Here is a 19001-nt window from a genome sequence, read left to right as displayed (position 1 = left end):
TTTCGTCCAGCCACAATGACGGAGGAGAGCAGGAGTGAGCACAGGGCTGAAAGCGGGAAGGATTTGGAGAAGCAGCTCCGGTTACGAGTGTGCGTCCTGAACGAGCTTTTAAAGACTGAACGGGACTATGTTGGCACGCTGGAGTTTCTCTCGGTGAGTTTTGTTTAAATGCGTCTTGCAACTGCAAATATGGTGCAAGTGTGCTTCCAACACTTGCGTCTGCAGTTAATCGTCATTATGATGAGGCTACAGTGCACTACAGTGACTCTCCTGGACAGGTTATTGAACAGAAGTGCAATTTACTCAATATGCATAACAACTAAGTAAGACGCATTGCAACTTTTTTTTATGTAGTTTTATTTGCAATGTCCTTTAAATGCAGTAAAACAGGAGCACATTACTGATTACTCCAAACCAGGGGTGTCAAACGTAGGGCCCGAGTGCCGGATCAGGCCCGCGAACAGGTTTTATCCGGCCAACGGCATGAGTTTGCTAAGTATAAAAATTAACCTGAAATTGTTTAATGAAAGAAACAGCTGTTCTGAATGTGTCCACTGGATGTCACAATAGCAATTCTTTGTATCTTTGTAGATCTGGGGTGTCCAAACTTTTTCCACTGAGGGCCACACACTGAAAAATCAAAGCACGTGGGGGCCATTTTGATATTTTCTTTATTTTCAACACCAACACTTTTCTTCATTTTTAAAACCAACATTTTTTTTTAACCTTTGGGGCTCGCTCAAGTTAGGTCCTAGGGACCCAGAAGGGTTTCAGTCTTAAAAAAGGTTAAAAATAAGTCACCCAATTTTTTGGGGCAAAAATACAAAATATACAATATTTTTCCCAAAAAGATTTTCAAAGTGGAATATTTGATGTGAAGTAATTTGATCCCTAGGTCAACAATTCATAGCAAAATTGATTTGAATTCATTATTATTATTATTATTATTTTTTTTTTTTAGCAAAGACAGGTGTTTTTTAATTCCACTAAAATTTTTGGGGATCCAAAAGTGCCCCACTCATATAATGGTCATGCTTTTTTATTTATTATTTTTTTTACATTGAACACTTAAATCTCTTTATCAGCTTCAGATAATATGTAGTGTAATTAGTTTAGTATATTTATAATAATCAATATAATAATTAGTATGATTAGTATTAGTATATAATTTGTATGTATTTTTAAAAATAATTTTCATTTTTTTCGTGGTTTGTTTGTTGTATTTGTGTCCTTTTTGTCCTTAAATCAGTGAATAATTCATAGCAACATTGATTTTGACTCATTATTTTTTTAAATTTAATTATTTAAAAAAATTGTGTTTTTAGAGTCAACAATGCAACTTTTTTTCTCGTTGCATTTCACCTATTTGCTCTTTTATTCCACGTTTTAAAAAAAAAGTTTTAGTATTTTTAGAATGATGTTCCGCAGGCCGGTAAAACATGAGCTGTGGGCCACAAATGGCCCCCGGGCCACACTTTGGACACCCCTGTTGTAGATGAGGCTACATATTAGGGCTGTGAATCTTTGGGTGTCCCACAATTCGATTCAATGTCGATTCTTGGGGTCACGATTCGATTCAAAATCGATTTTTTTTTTCCAATTCAACACGATTCTCGATTCAAAAACAATTCTTTCCCGATTCAAAACGATTCTCTATTCATTCAATACATAGGATTTCAGCAGGATCTACCCCAGTCTGCTGACATGCAAGCACAGTAGTAGATTTTTGTAAAAAGCTTTTATAATTGTAAAGGACAATGTTTTATCAACTGATTGCAATAATGTAAATTTGTTTTAACTATTAAATGAACCAAAAATATTACTTATTTTATCTTTGTGAAAATATTGAACACAGTGTGTTGTCAAGCTTATGAGATGCGATGCAAGTGTAAGCCACTGTGACACTATTGTTCTGTTTTCTTTTTTTTAATTATAAATGTCTAATGATAATGTCAATGAGGGATTTTTAATCACTGCTATTTTGTTTCACTACTTTTGGTATGTTCTGTGTCGTGTTTGTGTCTCCTCTCAATTGCTCTGTTTATTGCAGTTCTGAGTGTTGCTGGGTCGGTTTTGGAATTGGATTGCATTGTTATAGTATTGCTGTGTATTGTTTTGTTGGATTGATTAATTAAAAAATAAAAATAAATATTAAAAAAAAAAAAAAAAAAAGATTTTTTAAAAATGAGAATCTATTCTGAATCGCACAACGTAAGAATCGCGATTCGAATTCGAATCGATTTTTTCCCAAACCCCTACTACATATGTACAAAATAAACCACATGATGTTAGTACATCAGTCGAGGAAAATGAGCAAACTACATAAATAACATCCTGTAATTTGATTTTGATATAATTGTTTTTATCTTGATAGATTGAAAATTAACACCAATGAGTTGACTGGTGAACATTATCACATCATTTATTCAGAAAATATAAATAACGACAAATTAAATTATTTAAAAAAAACCCCAACAACATTGTGATTTGTACATATTCAGAATGTGCTAGTTCTATTTTTAAACAAAGAAAACAATCTGAACTAGTCTTTATTTTTAAGTTATTGTGCCGTGATTTTACCAGTCCGGCCCACTTGGGAGTAGATTTTTCTCCGTGTGGCCCCCTATCTAAAATGAGTTTGACACCCCTGCTCCAAACTATTATAAAAAAATACCAAATTGCATGATATTTGCATCTTTTTTTGGTGTATTTCAATGTGCAATCTGAGTTTAACCGTACAAGAAGAGCAATTTAATAAAATGTATACAATAAACAAAGTTTAAAACTATTTCAAGCACAGCTGTCAGACTCAAGGCCCGAGTGCCAAATCTGGCCCGCCACATCATTTGATATGGCCCGTGAAAGCCAGGAAATAATATGCGTATTTCTCTTTCTATATCCATTTTGACATGATATACAGTACAGGCCAAACGTTTGGACACACCTTCTCCTCATTCAATGTGTTTTCTTTTTTTTCATAACTATTTACATTGTAGATTGTCACTGAAGGCATCAAAACTATGAATGAACACATGTAAAGTTAAAGTAGCACTGATAGTCACACACACACTAGGTGTGGGGAAATTACGCTCTGCATTTGACCCATCCCCTTGTTCCACCCCCTGGGAGGTGAGGGGAGCAATGAACAGCAGCGTGGCCGCGCTCGGGAATCATTTTGGTGATTTAACCCCCAATTCCAACCCTCGATGCTGAGTGCCAAGCAGGGATGTAATGAGTCTCCTTTTTATAGTCTTTGGTATGACCCGGCCGGGGTTTGAACTAACCACCTACCGATGTGGAGTTATGTACTTAACAAAAAAAGGTGAAATAACTGAAAACATGTTTTATATTCTAGTTTCTTCAAAATAGCCACCCTTTGCTCTGATTAATTCTTTGCACACTCTTGGCATTCTCTCGATGAGCTTCAAGCACACCTGTGAAGTGAAAACCATTTCAGGTGACTACCTCTTGAAGCTCATCGAGAGAATGCCAAGAGTGTGCAAAAAAAAAGTAATCAAAGCAAAGGGTGGCTATTTTGAAGAAACTAGAATATAAAAACATGTTTTCAGTTATTTCACCATTTTTTGTTAAGTACATATCTCCACATGTGTTCACTCATAGTTTTGATGCCTTCAGTGAAAATCTACAATGTAAATAGTCATGAAAATAAAGAAAACGCATTGAATGAGAATTTCAACACCTCCAAATTTGATGATCGGAACTACAACTAAGATGCAAGTTGCAGTCAAACAACTGGTCTGTACCAAGTACAATATTAACAGTACAAACACGTTTCAAAATGTGCTAGCTTACCGTAACTGTCATACTGAATTTGACAACCCTGATTTAAAAAGGTACCAAATTGCATCATAATGTATTTTTTGTGCATGTCAATGTTCAATCCACCAAAAAAATGCTAGATTCTTAAATACAATATATTTTTTAAATCATAATTTGTAATGGGCAGCACGGTGTCACAGGGGTTAGTGCATGTGCCTCACAATACGAAGGTCCTGAGTTCAATCCCGGGCTCGGGATCTTTCTGTGTGGAGTTTGCATGTTCTGCCCGTGACTGTGTGGGTTCCCTCCGGCTACTCCGGCTTCTTTCCACCGCCAAAAACATACATCTGGGAATAGGTTGATTTGCAACACTAAATTGGCCCTAGTGTGTGAATGTGAGTGTGAATGTTGTCTGTCTATCTGTGTTGGCCCTGCAATGAGGTGGCGACTTGTCCAGGGTGTACCCCGCCTTCCGTCCGAATGCAGCTGACCTAAGCTCCAGCACCCCCCGCGACCCCGAATGGGAGAAGCGGTAGAAAATGGATGGATGGATGGACAATTTGTAATAATGCAAAAATAATATATAGCACTAAAATTACTAGCAATTTGCTATTAAAATGTCTACACTTGTTCAAAATGTCTGCATCATAACAATCAAATGCAGCTTTATCATCCTTTTAATCAATAAATCTGCAAGGTTTACATCCTTTAAAGTCATCGAGGCATTCAAACTGTGGTACCAGCACCACTGGTGGTACGTGGGCTCCCTCTAGTGCAGGGGTGTCCAAAGTGCGGCCCGGGGGCCATTTGCGGCCCGCAGGTAATTTTTTACGGCCCCACGGCACATTCTAAAAATACGATTAAAAAAAATAAACATAAAAAGTGGTATAAAAGAGCAAACAGGTGAAATGTAACAAGAACATGTTGCAGTTTTACTCTAATAACACAAAGCTGCCATGCAGGCTGTTTCTTTCTTTAGAAAATAATAATGAATCAAAATCAATGTCATTATGAATTATTGACCCATTCAAAGCTCCAATTACGTCACATTAAATATTCCACTTTGGAATATTTTTTGGGGGAAATATTTTGTCTGCCATATAAAAAACTAAGCTGTTTTGTTTAAAGAAGGGCCTAAAACGAACAAACAAAAAACATAAACTACAACAAAAGTTATAATTGACGGATAGATCCGAAGTTGATCTTAAGACTATTGTGTTAAAAGTAAAAAAAAAAAGTATGATTTATTTTTTAATACTTTACTAAGCAGAACACTTTTGAATCCCCAAAAATTTCAGTGGGAGTTTTTTTTTTTAAGTGTCTATTTAAGTTGCTCAAAAATAATAATGAATTAATGTTGTTATGAGTTATGCTATGGACTCCAATTATTATATAATCTCAAATATTCCACTTTAAAATGTTATTGGGGGAAAATATTGCATATTTTGTGTTTTTTCCATAAAAAAACTGGGTTTTCTTTGACAAAAAGAGCATACTGTTAGGATCCGCTGCTCGGATCACAGTTTGTTTACTTTTTAGTGTCACGTGTGTTTTCAGCACCTTGTTTCTGTTGCCATGACGGCAGATTGTGCTCACCTGCCTCTGGTTAGCGTTCGGGACGCGCACCTGTTGCCCGAGCGCTAATCAGAGGGCTATTTAGTCTTTGCCCGGGCCTCACTTGGCCTGGCTTGCTAATTTGCTTTTACGCAACAGCTAATGACCACCTTGATTCCTGCTAGCTTTCATGCTATGTTATTTTTGCTTGCTAGCTCCCACGCTAGTCCCTTTGTTTTTTGTCTTCCGTGCTATGAGCACGTTTTTGTTTTTCCTGTCTGATTTATTTGCCTAAATAAATAATTTTCCTACCTGCAAGCTGTGTCCGAGCCCGTCTGCATCCCTGGGAGAACGATCGCGCACCACGATGCGACCAGGTCGTTACAGTAGCAAGCCAGCAAGAAAAGGTTCTCCCGCAGCGAGCACGATGCAGGAGATGGACGAAGGTACGTGGATGGTGTTGCGAGCGATGGAGGCGGAGACTCTTCGCTATTCCCCCTCGGAGCGCGAGGACCTGTTATGGGGTCCTAACGGAAAGCTGGTCCCAATCCACTCCGTTTGGCCCGAGGACATTGCCACACCTCCGCAGTGCCGGACGCGTCAGCGAAGACGGAAGCCGCCCAAAAGGTCTTCACTTTGCTGCCAAGACGCGCCACTCCCTCAAACTCCTCCACCGGTGCACAGCAAGCTACATTCAGCCCAAGATTCCCCTCCTCAGATGTTTGGCAACCCTATCGACCATTTCGCCAAACAATTCTCCGACTGGGCTGTCAGTCACCTGGACAGCAACGACAATGACGTCATTCCGTTGGCGCCCCCTGATGAGGTAAATCCGCCCACTTTTGATGACGTCATAGATCAGGATTTTTTTTTTTTCCACCCTCAGCTTCTTTCTGTCAGCCACTTCTAAATGACTTTAATGCCAAGATAAAACATTATCAGGACAATTTTGTTAAATGTAAATCTAGTCAGTCCCAGTCACTTTCTGAGTTTCAAGCTCTACCTACAGTAACTTTGGTTTCGCCCCCAGTGACTTTTACTCCACCCACAGCACAGATTTTTTCCCCTTGTGCTCCCACCCAATCTCAAGTGGGGGGTGAGAATAAACATTTTGGACATTTTAAAGGGGAGGAGTATACCCCCCCTCCTGACCTCCCTCCACCCACCCTTGAAGACAGTTCCAAACCACAAGGAGCGCGTCTGGTATCCGCTTCTTGAGGGGGGGCTAGTGCTGGGAGCTGTGCTAGTGGGGTGGCACAACGGCGCTCAGCTAAGCCGCAACCTCCTGCCCGGCCACCACAACCTGTCCTTCGGCGGGCTAAGCCGCAACCTCCTGCTCGGCCACCGCCACCAGTCCGTCTGCGTGCTAAACCGCAACCACCTGCCCGGCCGCCACCACCGGTTTTTCGGCCTGCTAAGCCGCAACCGCCAGCTAGGCCACCTGCACCCAAACTAGCGCCAAGTCTAAGGCTAGCACCAGCTCCACCACAGGTTCCAGTACCTGCACCACGACTGGTTCTCGCACCAGTACCTGCACCAGTACCTGCACCACGACTGGTTCTCGCACCAGCACCGACTGCCACGACAGCGACTCCTGCTGCCACGACAGCGACTCCTGCTGCCACGACAGCGACTCCGGTTGCCACGACAGCGACTCCGGCTGCCACGACAGCGACTCCGGCTGCCACGACAGCGACTCCGGCTGCCACGGCAACGACGACGACGCCACCTCCTGCTCCGGCTGCCACAGCAACGACGACGACGCCGCCTCCTGCTTCCACGGCGACGGCGACTCTTCCTGCTGCCACGGCGACATCTGCTCTCTCCTCGTCTCCGGTGGGCCTTCCCAGGGCGCCGCCACCTCCCTCGCCCTTATCGTCGTCTCTGCGACCTCGAGTGGTCCGACTGCGCAAGCGGAAAGCAGGGCCCCGCATGCAGCCCTCGAGGTCAGTGAAGGGACGCCAGTGGCGCAAACAGCAGCGACACCCAAGACTTTGTTGCAGGACTCAGAGGCTGCTGAACTTCTGGCGCCACTCACGCCCACCTTCTCGGCGGCCACGAATGTGGCCTTTCCGTGGTAGCCCGCCTCGCCAGCGGCGGCGGCGTTCCATTCGCCGCCGCCACCTGACCCTTCCCCGGTGGATTCGGGGACACGTGGCCTGGCGACCCACCACCAAGTCCTCCCTCCGCCCGCCGTTGACTCGTGAACTATTGCTTGTTTTTTTTTGGGTTCCAGTTGTTTTTTTGTTTTCAAGGGACATCTGGAATCTGTCCTTTTTAGGGGGGGGTACTGTTAGGATCCGCTGCTCGGATCACAGTTTGTTTACTTTTTAGTGTCACGTGTGTTTTCAGCACCTTGTTTTTGTTTCTGTTGCCATGACTGCAGATTGTGCTCACCTGCCTCTGGTTAGCGTTCGGGACGCGCACCTGTTGCCCGAGCGCTAATCAGAGGGCTATTTAGTCTTTGCCCGGGCCACACTCGGCCTGGCTTGCTAATTTGCTTTTACGCAACAGCTAACGACCACTTTGATTCCTGCTAGCTTTCATGCTATGTTATTTTTGCTTGCTAGCTCCCACGCTAGTCCCTTTGTTTTTTGTCTTCCGTGCTATGAGCACATTTTTGTTTTTCCTGTCTGATTTATTTGCCTAAATAAATCATTTTCCTACCTGCACGCTGTGTCCGAAGCCGTCTGCATCCCTGGGAGAACGATCGCGCACCACGATGCGACCAGGTCGTTACACATACAACTTAAATCTTGAAAAAACACTTTATATTGACAAGAACTAATGTTAATCTGGAGATTTAGACCTTGAATAATAATAATAATACTAAATAATGACACCTTTTTTAATATTTTTTTTACCTAAACCCTTTGGAGTCCCCAGGATGAAGCCTGAGTGGAGGCCTAAATGTATATTTTTTTATACATATATTGTATTGTTTTTTAAAATAAAAAATATCAAAATGGCCCCGGCTTGCTTTGATATTTCAGTGTGCGGCCCTCTGTGGAAAAAGTTTGGACACCCCTACTCTAGTGGTACAGCAGGTTTTTGTCTTTATATTTCAAATACAATTACATTGGAGACATGTGGCATGATTGTAAAACTACAATTTTTTCAACCAAAGACTTGCTGATGTGGAATTTGACATGTCTCATTATTGGTTCCTTGCACGTGATTGGCTATAAGTGATGTCATTTGCATGCCAGACCAGTAGTTGTCAGTGTCATGGCTCTGGTGCACTCATTTAGCGGACTTCAAACAAGGCATGGTTGTTATCATCTAAAGGATGCATTAGGCGGCTTCCTGGGGAGCCTCAGGGCTGATGAAAGAGTCTTCAACGTTTCATCCACCTGGACACAAGACCTGGTCTGTGTCCAGGTGTCCAGAGGTCAGGACAAGCCGGCTTCCAACCGTGCGACTTCCTGCTGGGATAATCCGCCACAAAGCTTGTTGCTGCAGGGGTGAAAGGGAAAAAAAAGAGCGGAGTGAGTCGCACGCTGTCCGTGAGACGCACAAGTGTCTGCTAAAGCATATTTCCTGCCGGAGGAATTCCTCCCAGGTTACAAAATGCTGGGGAACAATGACACTCAAGTTCGAGTAAGGAGCAGATTCTTGCAGATGAACTTTGACTACTGTTTTTGCTGTCGTTACTTCAATACATAAAATGCACCTGTCACACGTAGAGGACCTTTGACTAGTATTTTCCTGTAGTTCCTTTTAAAACAAAGTGCTCCTGTCACATATAGGATCTTTGACTAGCGTTTTTGCTCTAGTTCCTTCAAAACATAAAGTGCTCATGTCACATATAGAGGATCTTTGACTAGCGTTTTTGCTATAGTTGCTTCAAAACATAAAGTGCTCCTTTCACATGTAGAGGATCTTTGACTACTGTTTTTGCTGTAGTTCCTGCAATACATAAAATGCTCCTTTCAGATGTAGATGATCTTTGACTACTGTTTTTGCTGTATTTCCTGCAATTCATAATTGCAGGAACGTATAGAGGATCTTTGACTAGTATTTTCCGGTAGTTCCTTTAAAACAAAGTGCTCCTGTCACGTATAGGATCTTTGACTAACGTTTTTGCTATAGTTCCTTCAAAACATAAAGTGCTCATGTCACATATAAAGGATCTTTGACTAGCGTTTTTGCTATATTTGCTTCAAAACAAAAAATTGCTCTTGTCACATTTACAAGATCTTTGAATAGAGTTTTTGCTGTAGTTCATGCAATTCATAAAATGCTCCTGTCACATATAGAGGATCTTTGACTAGTGTTTTTGCTTTAGTTCCTTCAAAACATAAAGTGCTCATGTCACATATAGAGGATCTTTGACCTGCGTTTTTGCTATAGTTGTTTCAAAACATAAAGTGCTCCTGTCACATATATAGGATCTTTGACTACTGTTTTTGCTGTAGTTCCTGCAATACATAAAATGCTCCTTTCAGATGTAGAGGATCTTTGACTAATGTTTTTGCTTTAGTTCCTTCCAAACATAAAGTGCTCATGTCACATATAGAGGATCTTTGACCTGCGTTTTTGCTGTAGTTTCTTCAAAATATAAAGTGCTCATGTCACATTGGGAGGATCTTTGACTAGCGTTTTTGCTATAGTTGCTTCAAAACATAAAGTGCTCCTTTCTCATGTAGAGGATCTTTGACTACTGTTTTTGCTGTAGTTCCTTCAATACATAAAATGCTCCTTTCAGATGTAGAGGATCTTTGACTACTGTTTTTGCTGTAGTTCCTGCAATTCATGATCGCAGGAACATATAGAGGATCTTTGACTAGTATTTTCCGGTAGTTCCTTTAAAACAAAGTGCTCCTGTCACATATAGGATCTTTGACTAGTGCTTTTGCTTTAGTTCCTTCAAAACATAAAGTGCTCATGTCACATATAGAGGATCTTTGACCTGCGTTTTTGCTATAGTTGTTTCAAAACATAAAGTGCTCCTGTCACATATAGAGGATCTTTGACTACTGTTTTTGCTGTAGTTCCTGCAATACATAAAATGCTCCTTTCAGATGTAGAGAATCTTTGACTAATGTTTTTGCTTTAGTTCCTTCCAAACATAAAGTGCTCATGTCACATTTAGAGGATCTTTGACCTGCGTTTTTGCTGTAGTTTCTTCAAAATATAAAGTGCTCAGGTCACATTGGGAGGATCTGTGACTAGCGTTTTTGCTATAGTTGCTTCAAAACATAAAGTGCTCCTTTCACATGTAGAGGATCTTTGACTACTGTTTTTGCTGTAGTTCCTTCAATACATAATCGCAGGAACATATAGAGGATCTTTGACTAGTATTTTCCGGTAGTTCCTTTAAAACAAAGTGCTCCTGTCACATATAGGATCTTTGACTAGTGCTTTTGCTGTAGTTTTTTCAAAATATAAAGTGCTCATGTCACATGTAGAGGATCTTTGACTAGTGTTTTTGCTTTAGATCCTTCAAAATATAAAGTGCTCCTGTCACATATAGGATCTTTTACTAGCGTTTTTGCTCTAGTTCCTTCAAAACATAAAGTGCTCATGTCACATATAGAAGATCTTTGACTAGCGTTTTTGCTATAGTTGCTTCAAAACATAAAGTGCTCCTGTCACACGTAGAGGATCTTTGACTACTGTTTTTGCTGTAGTTCCTGCAATACATAAAATGCTCCTTTCAGATGTAGATGATCTTTGACTACTGTTTTTGCTGTATTTCCTGCAATTCATAATTGCAGGAACGTATAGAGGATCTTTGACTAGTATTTTCCGGTAGTTCCTTTAAAACAAAGTGCTCCTGTTATGTATAGGATCTTTGACTAACGTTTTTGCTATAGTTCCTTCAAAACATAAAGTGCTCATGTCACATATAAAGGATCTTTGACTAGCGTTTTTGCTATATTTGCTTCAAAACAAAAAATTGCTCTTGTCACATTTACAAGATCTTTGAATAGAGTTTTTGCTGTAGTTCATGCAATTCATAAAATGCTCCTGTCACATATAGAGGATCTTTGACTAGTGTTTTTGCTTTAGTTCCTTCAAAACATAAAGTGCTCATGTCACATATAGAGGATCTTTGACCTGCGTTTTTGCTATAGTTGTTTCAAAACATAAAGTGCTCCTGTCACATATAGAGGATCTTTGACTACTGTTTTTGCTGTAGTTCCTGCATAACATAAAATGCTCCTTTCAGATGTAGAGGATCTTTGACTAATGTTTTTGCTTTAGTTCCTTCCAAACATAAAGTGCTCATGTCACATATAGAGGATCTTTGACCTGCGTTTTTGCTGTAGTTTCTTCAAAATATAAAGTGCTCATGTCTCATTGGGAGGATCTTTGACTAGCGTTTTTGCTATAGTTGCTTCAAAACATAAAGTGCTCCTGTCACATGTAGAGGATCTTTGACTACTGTTTTTGCTGTAGTTCCTTCAATACATAAAATGCTCCTTTCAGATGTAGAGGATCTTTGACTACTGTTTTTGCTGTAGTTCCTGCAATTCATAATCGCAGGAACATATAGAGGATCTTTGACTAGTATTTTCCGGTAGTTCCTTTAAAACAAAGTGCTCCTGTCACATATAGGATCTTTGACTAGTGTTTTTGCTTTAGTTCCTTCAAAACATATAGTGCTCATGTCACATATTGAGGATCTTTGACCTGCGTTTTTGCTGTAGTTTCTTCAAAATATAAAGTGCTCATGTCACATATAGAGGATCTTTGACCTGCGTTTTTGCTGTAGTTTCTTTAAAATATAAAGTGCTCATGTCACATTGGGAGGATCTTTGACTAGCGTTTTTGCTGTAGTTCCTGCAATTCATAAACGCAGGAACATAAAGAGGATCTTTGACTAGTATTTTCCGGTAGTTCCTTTAAAACAAAGTGCTCCTGTCACGTATAGGATCTTTGACTAACGTTTTTGCTATAGTTCCTTCAAAACATAAAGTGCTTGTGTCACATATAAATGATCTTTGACTAGCGTTTTTGTTATATTTGCTTCAAAACAAAAAATTGCTCTTGTCACATTTACAAGATCTTTGAAGAGTTTTTGCTGTAGTTCCTCCAAAACAAAAAATACTCCTGTCACATTTAAAAGATCTTTGACTACTGTTTTTGCTGTAGTTCATGCAATTCATAAAATGCTCCTGTCACATATAGAGGATCTTTGACCTGCGTTTTTGCTGTAGTTTCTTCAAAATATAAAGTGCTCATGTCACATATAGAGTATCTTTGTCTAGCGTATTTGCTATAGTTGCTTCAAAACATAAAGTGCTCCTGTCACATGTAGAGGATCTTTGACTACTGTTTTTGCTGTAGTTCCTGCAATACATAAAATGCTCCTTTCAGATGTAGAGGATCTTTGACTACTGTTTTTGCTGTAGTTCCTGCAATTCATAATTGCAGGAACGTATAGAGGATCTTTGACTAGTATTTTCCGTTTGTTCCTTTAAAACAAAGTGCTCCTGTCACATATAGGATCTTTGACTAGTGCTTTTGCTTTAGTTCCTTCCAAACATAAAGTGCTCATGTCACATATAGAGGATCTTTGACCTGCGTTTTTGCTGTAGTTTCTTCAAAATATAAAGTGCTCATGTCACATTGGGAGGATCTTTGACTAGCGTTTTTGCTGTAGTTCCTGCAATTCATAAACGCAGGAACATATAGAGCAGGGGTCACCAACGCGGTGCCCGCGGGCACCAGGTAGCCCATAAGGACCAGATGAGTAGCCCGCTGGCCTGTTCTAAAAAATAGCTCAAATAGCAGCACTTACCAGTGAGCTGCCTCTATTTTTTAAATTTTATTTATTTACTAGCAAGCTGGTCTCGCTTTGCTCGACATTTTTAATTCTGAGAGACAAAACTCAAATAGAATTTGAAAATCCAAGAAAATATTTTAAAGACTTGGTCTTCACTTGTTTAAATAAATTCATTTATTTTTTTACTTTGCTTCTTATAACTTTCAGAAAGACAATTTTACAGAAAAAATACAACCTTAAAAATGATTTTAGGATTTTTAAACACATACTGTATACCTTTTTACCTTTTAAATTCCTTCCTCTTCTTTCCTGACAATTTAAATCAATGTTCAAGTATTTTTTTTATTTTTATTGTAAAGAATAATAAATACATTTTAATTTAATTCTTCATTTTAGCTTCTGTTTTTTCGACAAAGAATATTTGTGAAATATTTCTTCAAACTTATTATGATTAAAATTCAAAAAAATTATTCTGGCAAATCTAGAAAATCTGTAGAATCAAATTTAAATCTTATTTCAAAGTCTTTTGAATTTCTTTTAAAATTTTTGTTCTGGAAAATCTAGAAGAAATAATGATTTGTCTTTGTTAGAAATATAGCTTGGTCCAATTTGTTATATATTCTAACAACTTTGACTGACTTTTTTATTTTACATGAGTTATTATTTGTACAAACATGGTGCAAAGTAATTCATGATTTGTTAAAAAATGTTAGTGGCTAGCTAGTTAAAATGGGATATTGTGATTTCACAAGACTGTCTTAGAAGTGATCATTTGAAAATGTTTAATTTGAAAAATGTGCACTTAGAGAAAATATAAAAATAAAGTGTTGCATATTGATATTTATCTGTTTCTATATATATTTATTGTGAGAAATCATTAAGATGATCAGTGTTTCCACAAAGATAAATATCATTAATTATTAATAATAACATAGAGTTAAAGGTAAATTGAGCAAATTGGCTATTTCTGGCAATTTATTTAAGTGTGTATCAATCTGGTAGCCCTTCGCATTAATCAGTACCCAAGAAGTAGCTCTTGGTTTCAAAAAGGTTGGTGACCCCTGATATAGAGGATCTTTGACTAGTATTTTCCGGTAGTTCCTTTAAAACAAAGTGCTCCTGTCACGTATAGGATCTTTGACTAACGTTTTTGCTATAGTTCCTTCAAAACATAAAGTGCTCATGTCACATATAAATGATCTTTGACTAGCATTTTTGTTATATTTGCTTCAAAACAAAAAATTGCTCTTGTCACATTTACAAGATCTTTGAATAGAGTTTTTGCTGTAGTTCCTCCAACACAAAAAATACTCCTGTCACATTTAAAAGATCTTTGACCACTGTTTTTGCTGTAGTTCATGCAATTCATAAAATGCTCCTGTCACATATAGAGGATCTTTGACTAGTATTTTCCTGTAGTTCCTTTAAAACAAAGTGCTCCTGTCACATATAGGATCTTTGACTAGTGTTTTTGCTTTAGTTCCTTCAAAACATAAAGTGCTCATGTCACATATAGAGGATCTTTGACCTGCGTTTTTGCTATAGTTGTTTCAAAACATAAAGTGCTCCTGTCACATGTAGAGGATCTTTGACTACTGTTTTTGCTGTAGTTCCTGCAATACATAAAATGCTCCTTTCAGATGTAGAGGATCTTTGACTAATGTTTTTGCTTTAGTTCCTTCCAAACATAAAGTGCTCATGTCACATATAGAGGATCTTTGACCTGCGTTTTTGCTGTAGTTTCTTCAAAATATAAAGTGCTCATGTCACATTGGGAGGATCTTTGACTAGCGTTTTTGCTATAGTTGCTTCAAAACATAAAGTGCTCATGTCACACATAGAGGATCTTTGACTAGCGTTTTTGCTGTAGTTCTTTCAAAAAATAAAGTGCTCATGTCACATATGAAGGATCTTTGACTAGCCTTTTTTGCTATATTTGCTTCAAAACATGAAGTGCTCATGTCACATTTGGAGGTTCTTTGACTAGCGTTTTTGCTGTAGTTGCTTCAAAACAAAAAACGGCTCTTGTCACATTTAGAAGATCTTTGACTACTGTTTTTGCTGTAGTTCCTTCAATACATAAAATGCTCCTGTCACACGTAGAGGGTATTTGACTACTGCTTTTGCTGTAGTTCATGTGATTCATAAAATGCACCTGTCACATATAGAGGATCTTTGACTAGTATTTTCCTGTAGTTCCTTTAAAACAAAGTGCTCCTGTCACATATAGGATCTTTGACTAGTGTTTTTGCTTTAGTTCCTTCAAAACATAAAGTGCTCATGTCACATATAAAGGATCTTTGACTAGCGTTTTTGCTATAGTTGCTTCAAAACATAAAGTGCTCATGTCACATATAGAGGACTGGTGTTTTTGCTGTAGTTACTTCAAAACAAAAATGACTCCTGTCACATGTAGAAGATCTTTGACTACTGTTTTTGCTGTAGTTCCTTCAAAACAAAAGTGCTCCTGTCCCTGAATATTTTTGACTTGTGTTTTTGCTGGAGTTCTTTCAAAACAGATAATACCTGTCACATACAGAGGATCTTTGACTATGTTTTTGATAGAATTCCCTCACAACAAAAAAGTGCTCCTGTCACATACAGAGGATCTTTGAATATAGTTTTTACTGTAGTTCCCTCAAAACAAAAATTGCTCCTGTCACATTTAGAAGATCTTTGAATATAGTTTTTGCTTTAGTTCCTTCAAAACAAAAGTGCTCCTGTCTCTGAGTATTTTTGACTTGTATTTTTGCTGGAATTCTTTCAAAACAGAAAATACCTGTCACATACTAGAGTTTTTGCTGTAGTTCCCTCAAAACAAAAATGTGCTCCTGTCACAAATACAGGATCTTTTACTAGAGTTTAGTAGCCTAGTGGTTAGAGTGTCTGCCCTGAAATCGGTAGGTTGTGAGTTCAAACCCTGGCCGAGTCATACCAAAGACTATAAAAATGGGACCCATTACCTCCCTGCTTGGCACTCAGCATCAAGGGTTGGAATTGGGGGCTAAATCACCAAAATATATTCCCGGGCGTGGCCACCGCTGCTGCTCACTGCTCCCCTCACCTCCCAGGGGGTGAACAAAGAGATGGGTCAAATGCAGAGGACAAATTTCACCACACTTAGTGTGTGTGTGACAATCATTGGTACTTTACTTTACTTTAACTTTTTGCTGGCGTTCCTTCCAAACAGAAAAGTCCTTGTGTCACATATCGAGGATCTTTCTTAAACTAGTGTTTTTGCTATAGTTCCTCCAAAATAAAAAAAACAGTGTTCCTGTCGTATGTAGATCTTTGACTAGCGTTTTTGCGCTGTAGTTCGGGTTCCCTCAAAACAAAAAAGTGCTCCCATCAATGAGTATTTTTGTTGCTGTAGTTTTTTCAAACATAAAAGCGCTCAGGTCACATATAGAGGATCTTTGACTAGCGTTTTTGCTGTAGTTCTTTCAAAAAATAAAGTGCTCATGTCACATATGAAGGATCTTTGACTAGCCTTTTTTGCTATATTTGCTTCAAAACATGAAGTGCTCATGTCACATTTGGAGGTTCTTTGACTAGCGTTTTTGCTGTAGTTGCTTCAAAACAAAAAACGGCTCTTGTCACATTTAGAAGATCTTTGACTACTGTTTTTGCTGTAGTTCCTTCAATACATAAAATGCTCCTGTCACACGTAGAGGGTATTTGACTACTGCTTTTGCTGTAGTTCATGTGATTCATAAAATGCACCTGTCACATATAGAGGATCTTTGACTAGTATTTTCCTGTAGTTCCTTTAAAACAAAGTGCTCCTGTCACATATAGGATCTTTGACTAGTGTTTTTGCTTTAGTTCCTTCAAAACATAAAGTGCTCATGTCACATATAAAGGATCTTTGACTAGCGTTTTTGCTATAGTTGCTTCAAAACATAAAGTGCTCATGTCACATATAGAGGACTGGTGTTTTTGCTGTAGTTACTTCAAAACAAAAATGACTCCTGTCACATGTAGAAGATCTTTGACTACTGTTTTTGCTGTAGTTCCTTCAAAACAAAAGTGCTCCTGTCCCTGAATATTTTTGACTTGTGTTTTTGCTGGAGTTCTTTCAAAACAGATAATACCTGTCACATACAGAGGATCTTTGACTATGTTTTTGATAGAATTCCCTCACAACAAAAAAGTGCTCCTGTCACATACAGAGGATCTTTGAATATAGTTTTTACTGTAGTTCCCTCAAAACAAAAATTGCTCCTGTCACATTTAGAAGATCTTTGAATATAGTTTTTGCTTTAGTTCCTTCAAAACAAAAGTGCTCCTGTCTCTGAGTATTTTTGACTTGTATTTTTGCTGGAATTCTTTCAAAACAGAAAATACCTGTCACATACTAGAGTTTTTGCTGTAGTTCCCTCAAAACAAAAATGTGCTCCTGTCACAAATACAGGATCTTTTACTAGAGTTTAGTAGCCTAGTGGTTAGAGTGTCTGCCCTGAAATCGGTAGGTTGTGAGTTCAAACCCTGGCCGAGTCATACCAAAGACTATAAAAATGGGACCCATTACCTCCCTGCTTGGCACTCAGCATCAAGGGTTGGAATTGGGGGCTAAATCACCAAAATATATTCCCGGGCGTGGCCACCGCTGCTGCTCACTGCTCCCCTCACCTCCCAGGGGGTGAACAAAGAGATGGGTCAAATGCAGAGGACAAATTTCACCACACTTAGTGTGTGTGTGACAATCATTGGTACTTTACTTTACTTTAACTTTTTGCTGGCGTTCCTTCCAAACAGAAAAGTCCTTGTGTCACATATCGAGGATCTTTCTTAAACTAGTGTTTTTGCTATAGTTCCTCCAAAATAAAAAAAACAGTGTTCCTGTCGTATGTAGATCTTTGACTAGCGTTTTTGCGCTGTAGTTCGGGTTCCCTCAAAACAAAAAAGTGCTCCCATCAATGAGTATTTTTGTTGCTGTAGTTTTTTCAAACATAAAAGCGCTCAGGTCACATATAGAGGATCTTTGACTACTTTTTTGCTGTAGTTCCTCCGAAACATAAGTGGTCCTGTCACATATAGAGGATCTTTGACTACTTCTTTTTGCTGTAGTTCCTTCAATACATAAACGTGCTCCCGTCGCATATAGAGGATCTTTGACAAATTTTTTTTGCTGTCGTTCCTTTAGGGCTCCTGTAATGCTGTGGTCAAATATTGAGGTGACGGTCTATGCTAGCTTTGACATGTCCCACGTGGGTTACATAATTGCAGAAGGAGACAGTGGGCGGCGAAGGTTGTTTATCATGAACGATAAACAGTCCAGTGAGCTCGTTCTCTCAGCATTTTCCATTGTGGGGTTTGACAATTGACAGATGAACGGGCTGGACGCTGGAGTGAAGTTTTAATGAAGATTTTCCAAAGAGTGTTGTGTTGTGAATTAAGTGCTCCCTCTGCTTCTGTCTTCCTTCCTCTCAATGAACGATTGCTGCACTACAAAGTCGTGTTGATGGTATAACACTTGCATATGTTTCAATTAGTTGGACCCCTTTTTGTTTTTTTGTTTTTTTTTCCTTTTTTTTGCAGCAAAAGTCTTTTTTTGTAGTGTTTTAAATACTGACACATATGAATAATATTATTTATACATTTCCATATACATTTAAAGACTCTTGTTCTAGGACAGGGGTCGGCAACCCAAAATGTTGAAAGAGCCATATTGGACCAAAAATACAAAAACAAATCTGTCTGGAGCCGCCAAAAATTAAAAGCCATATTACATACAGATAGTGTGTCATGAGATATAAATTGAATTAACAGGACTTAAAGGAAACTAAATGAGCTCAAATATACCTACAAATGAGGCATAATGATGCAATATGTACATATATGTAGCCTAAATAGCATGTTAGCATCGATTAGCTTGCAGTCATGCAGTGACCAAATATGTCTGATTAGTACTCCACACAAGTCAATAACA

General features: G+C 38.9%; 1 protein-coding gene across 1 annotated transcript in view; it reads left to right on the top strand.

Moving 5' to 3' along the window:
- Nucleotides 1-19001, top strand: part of prex2 (phosphatidylinositol-3,4,5-trisphosphate-dependent Rac exchange factor 2) — a 230730-nt gene that overhangs the window by 221 nt on the left and 211508 nt on the right. The window contains exon 1 of the mRNA XM_062021283.1: nucleotides 1-153. This exon is cut by the window's left edge and continues 221 nt beyond it. Coding sequence (XP_061877267.1) covers nucleotides 16-153 — 138 coding nt within the window. The 5' untranslated portion in view covers nucleotides 1-15. The remainder of the gene's footprint in view (nucleotides 154-19001) is intronic.

The sequence above is a fragment of the Entelurus aequoreus genome, linkage group LG15 (genome assembly GCF_033978785.1).
Source record: "Entelurus aequoreus isolate RoL-2023_Sb linkage group LG15, RoL_Eaeq_v1.1, whole genome shotgun sequence".
Lineage (NCBI taxonomy): Eukaryota > Metazoa > Chordata > Actinopteri > Syngnathiformes > Syngnathidae > Entelurus > Entelurus aequoreus.
The sequence above is the reverse complement of the archived record's forward strand: the minus strand, read 5'-3'. Positions and strand labels throughout refer to the sequence as shown.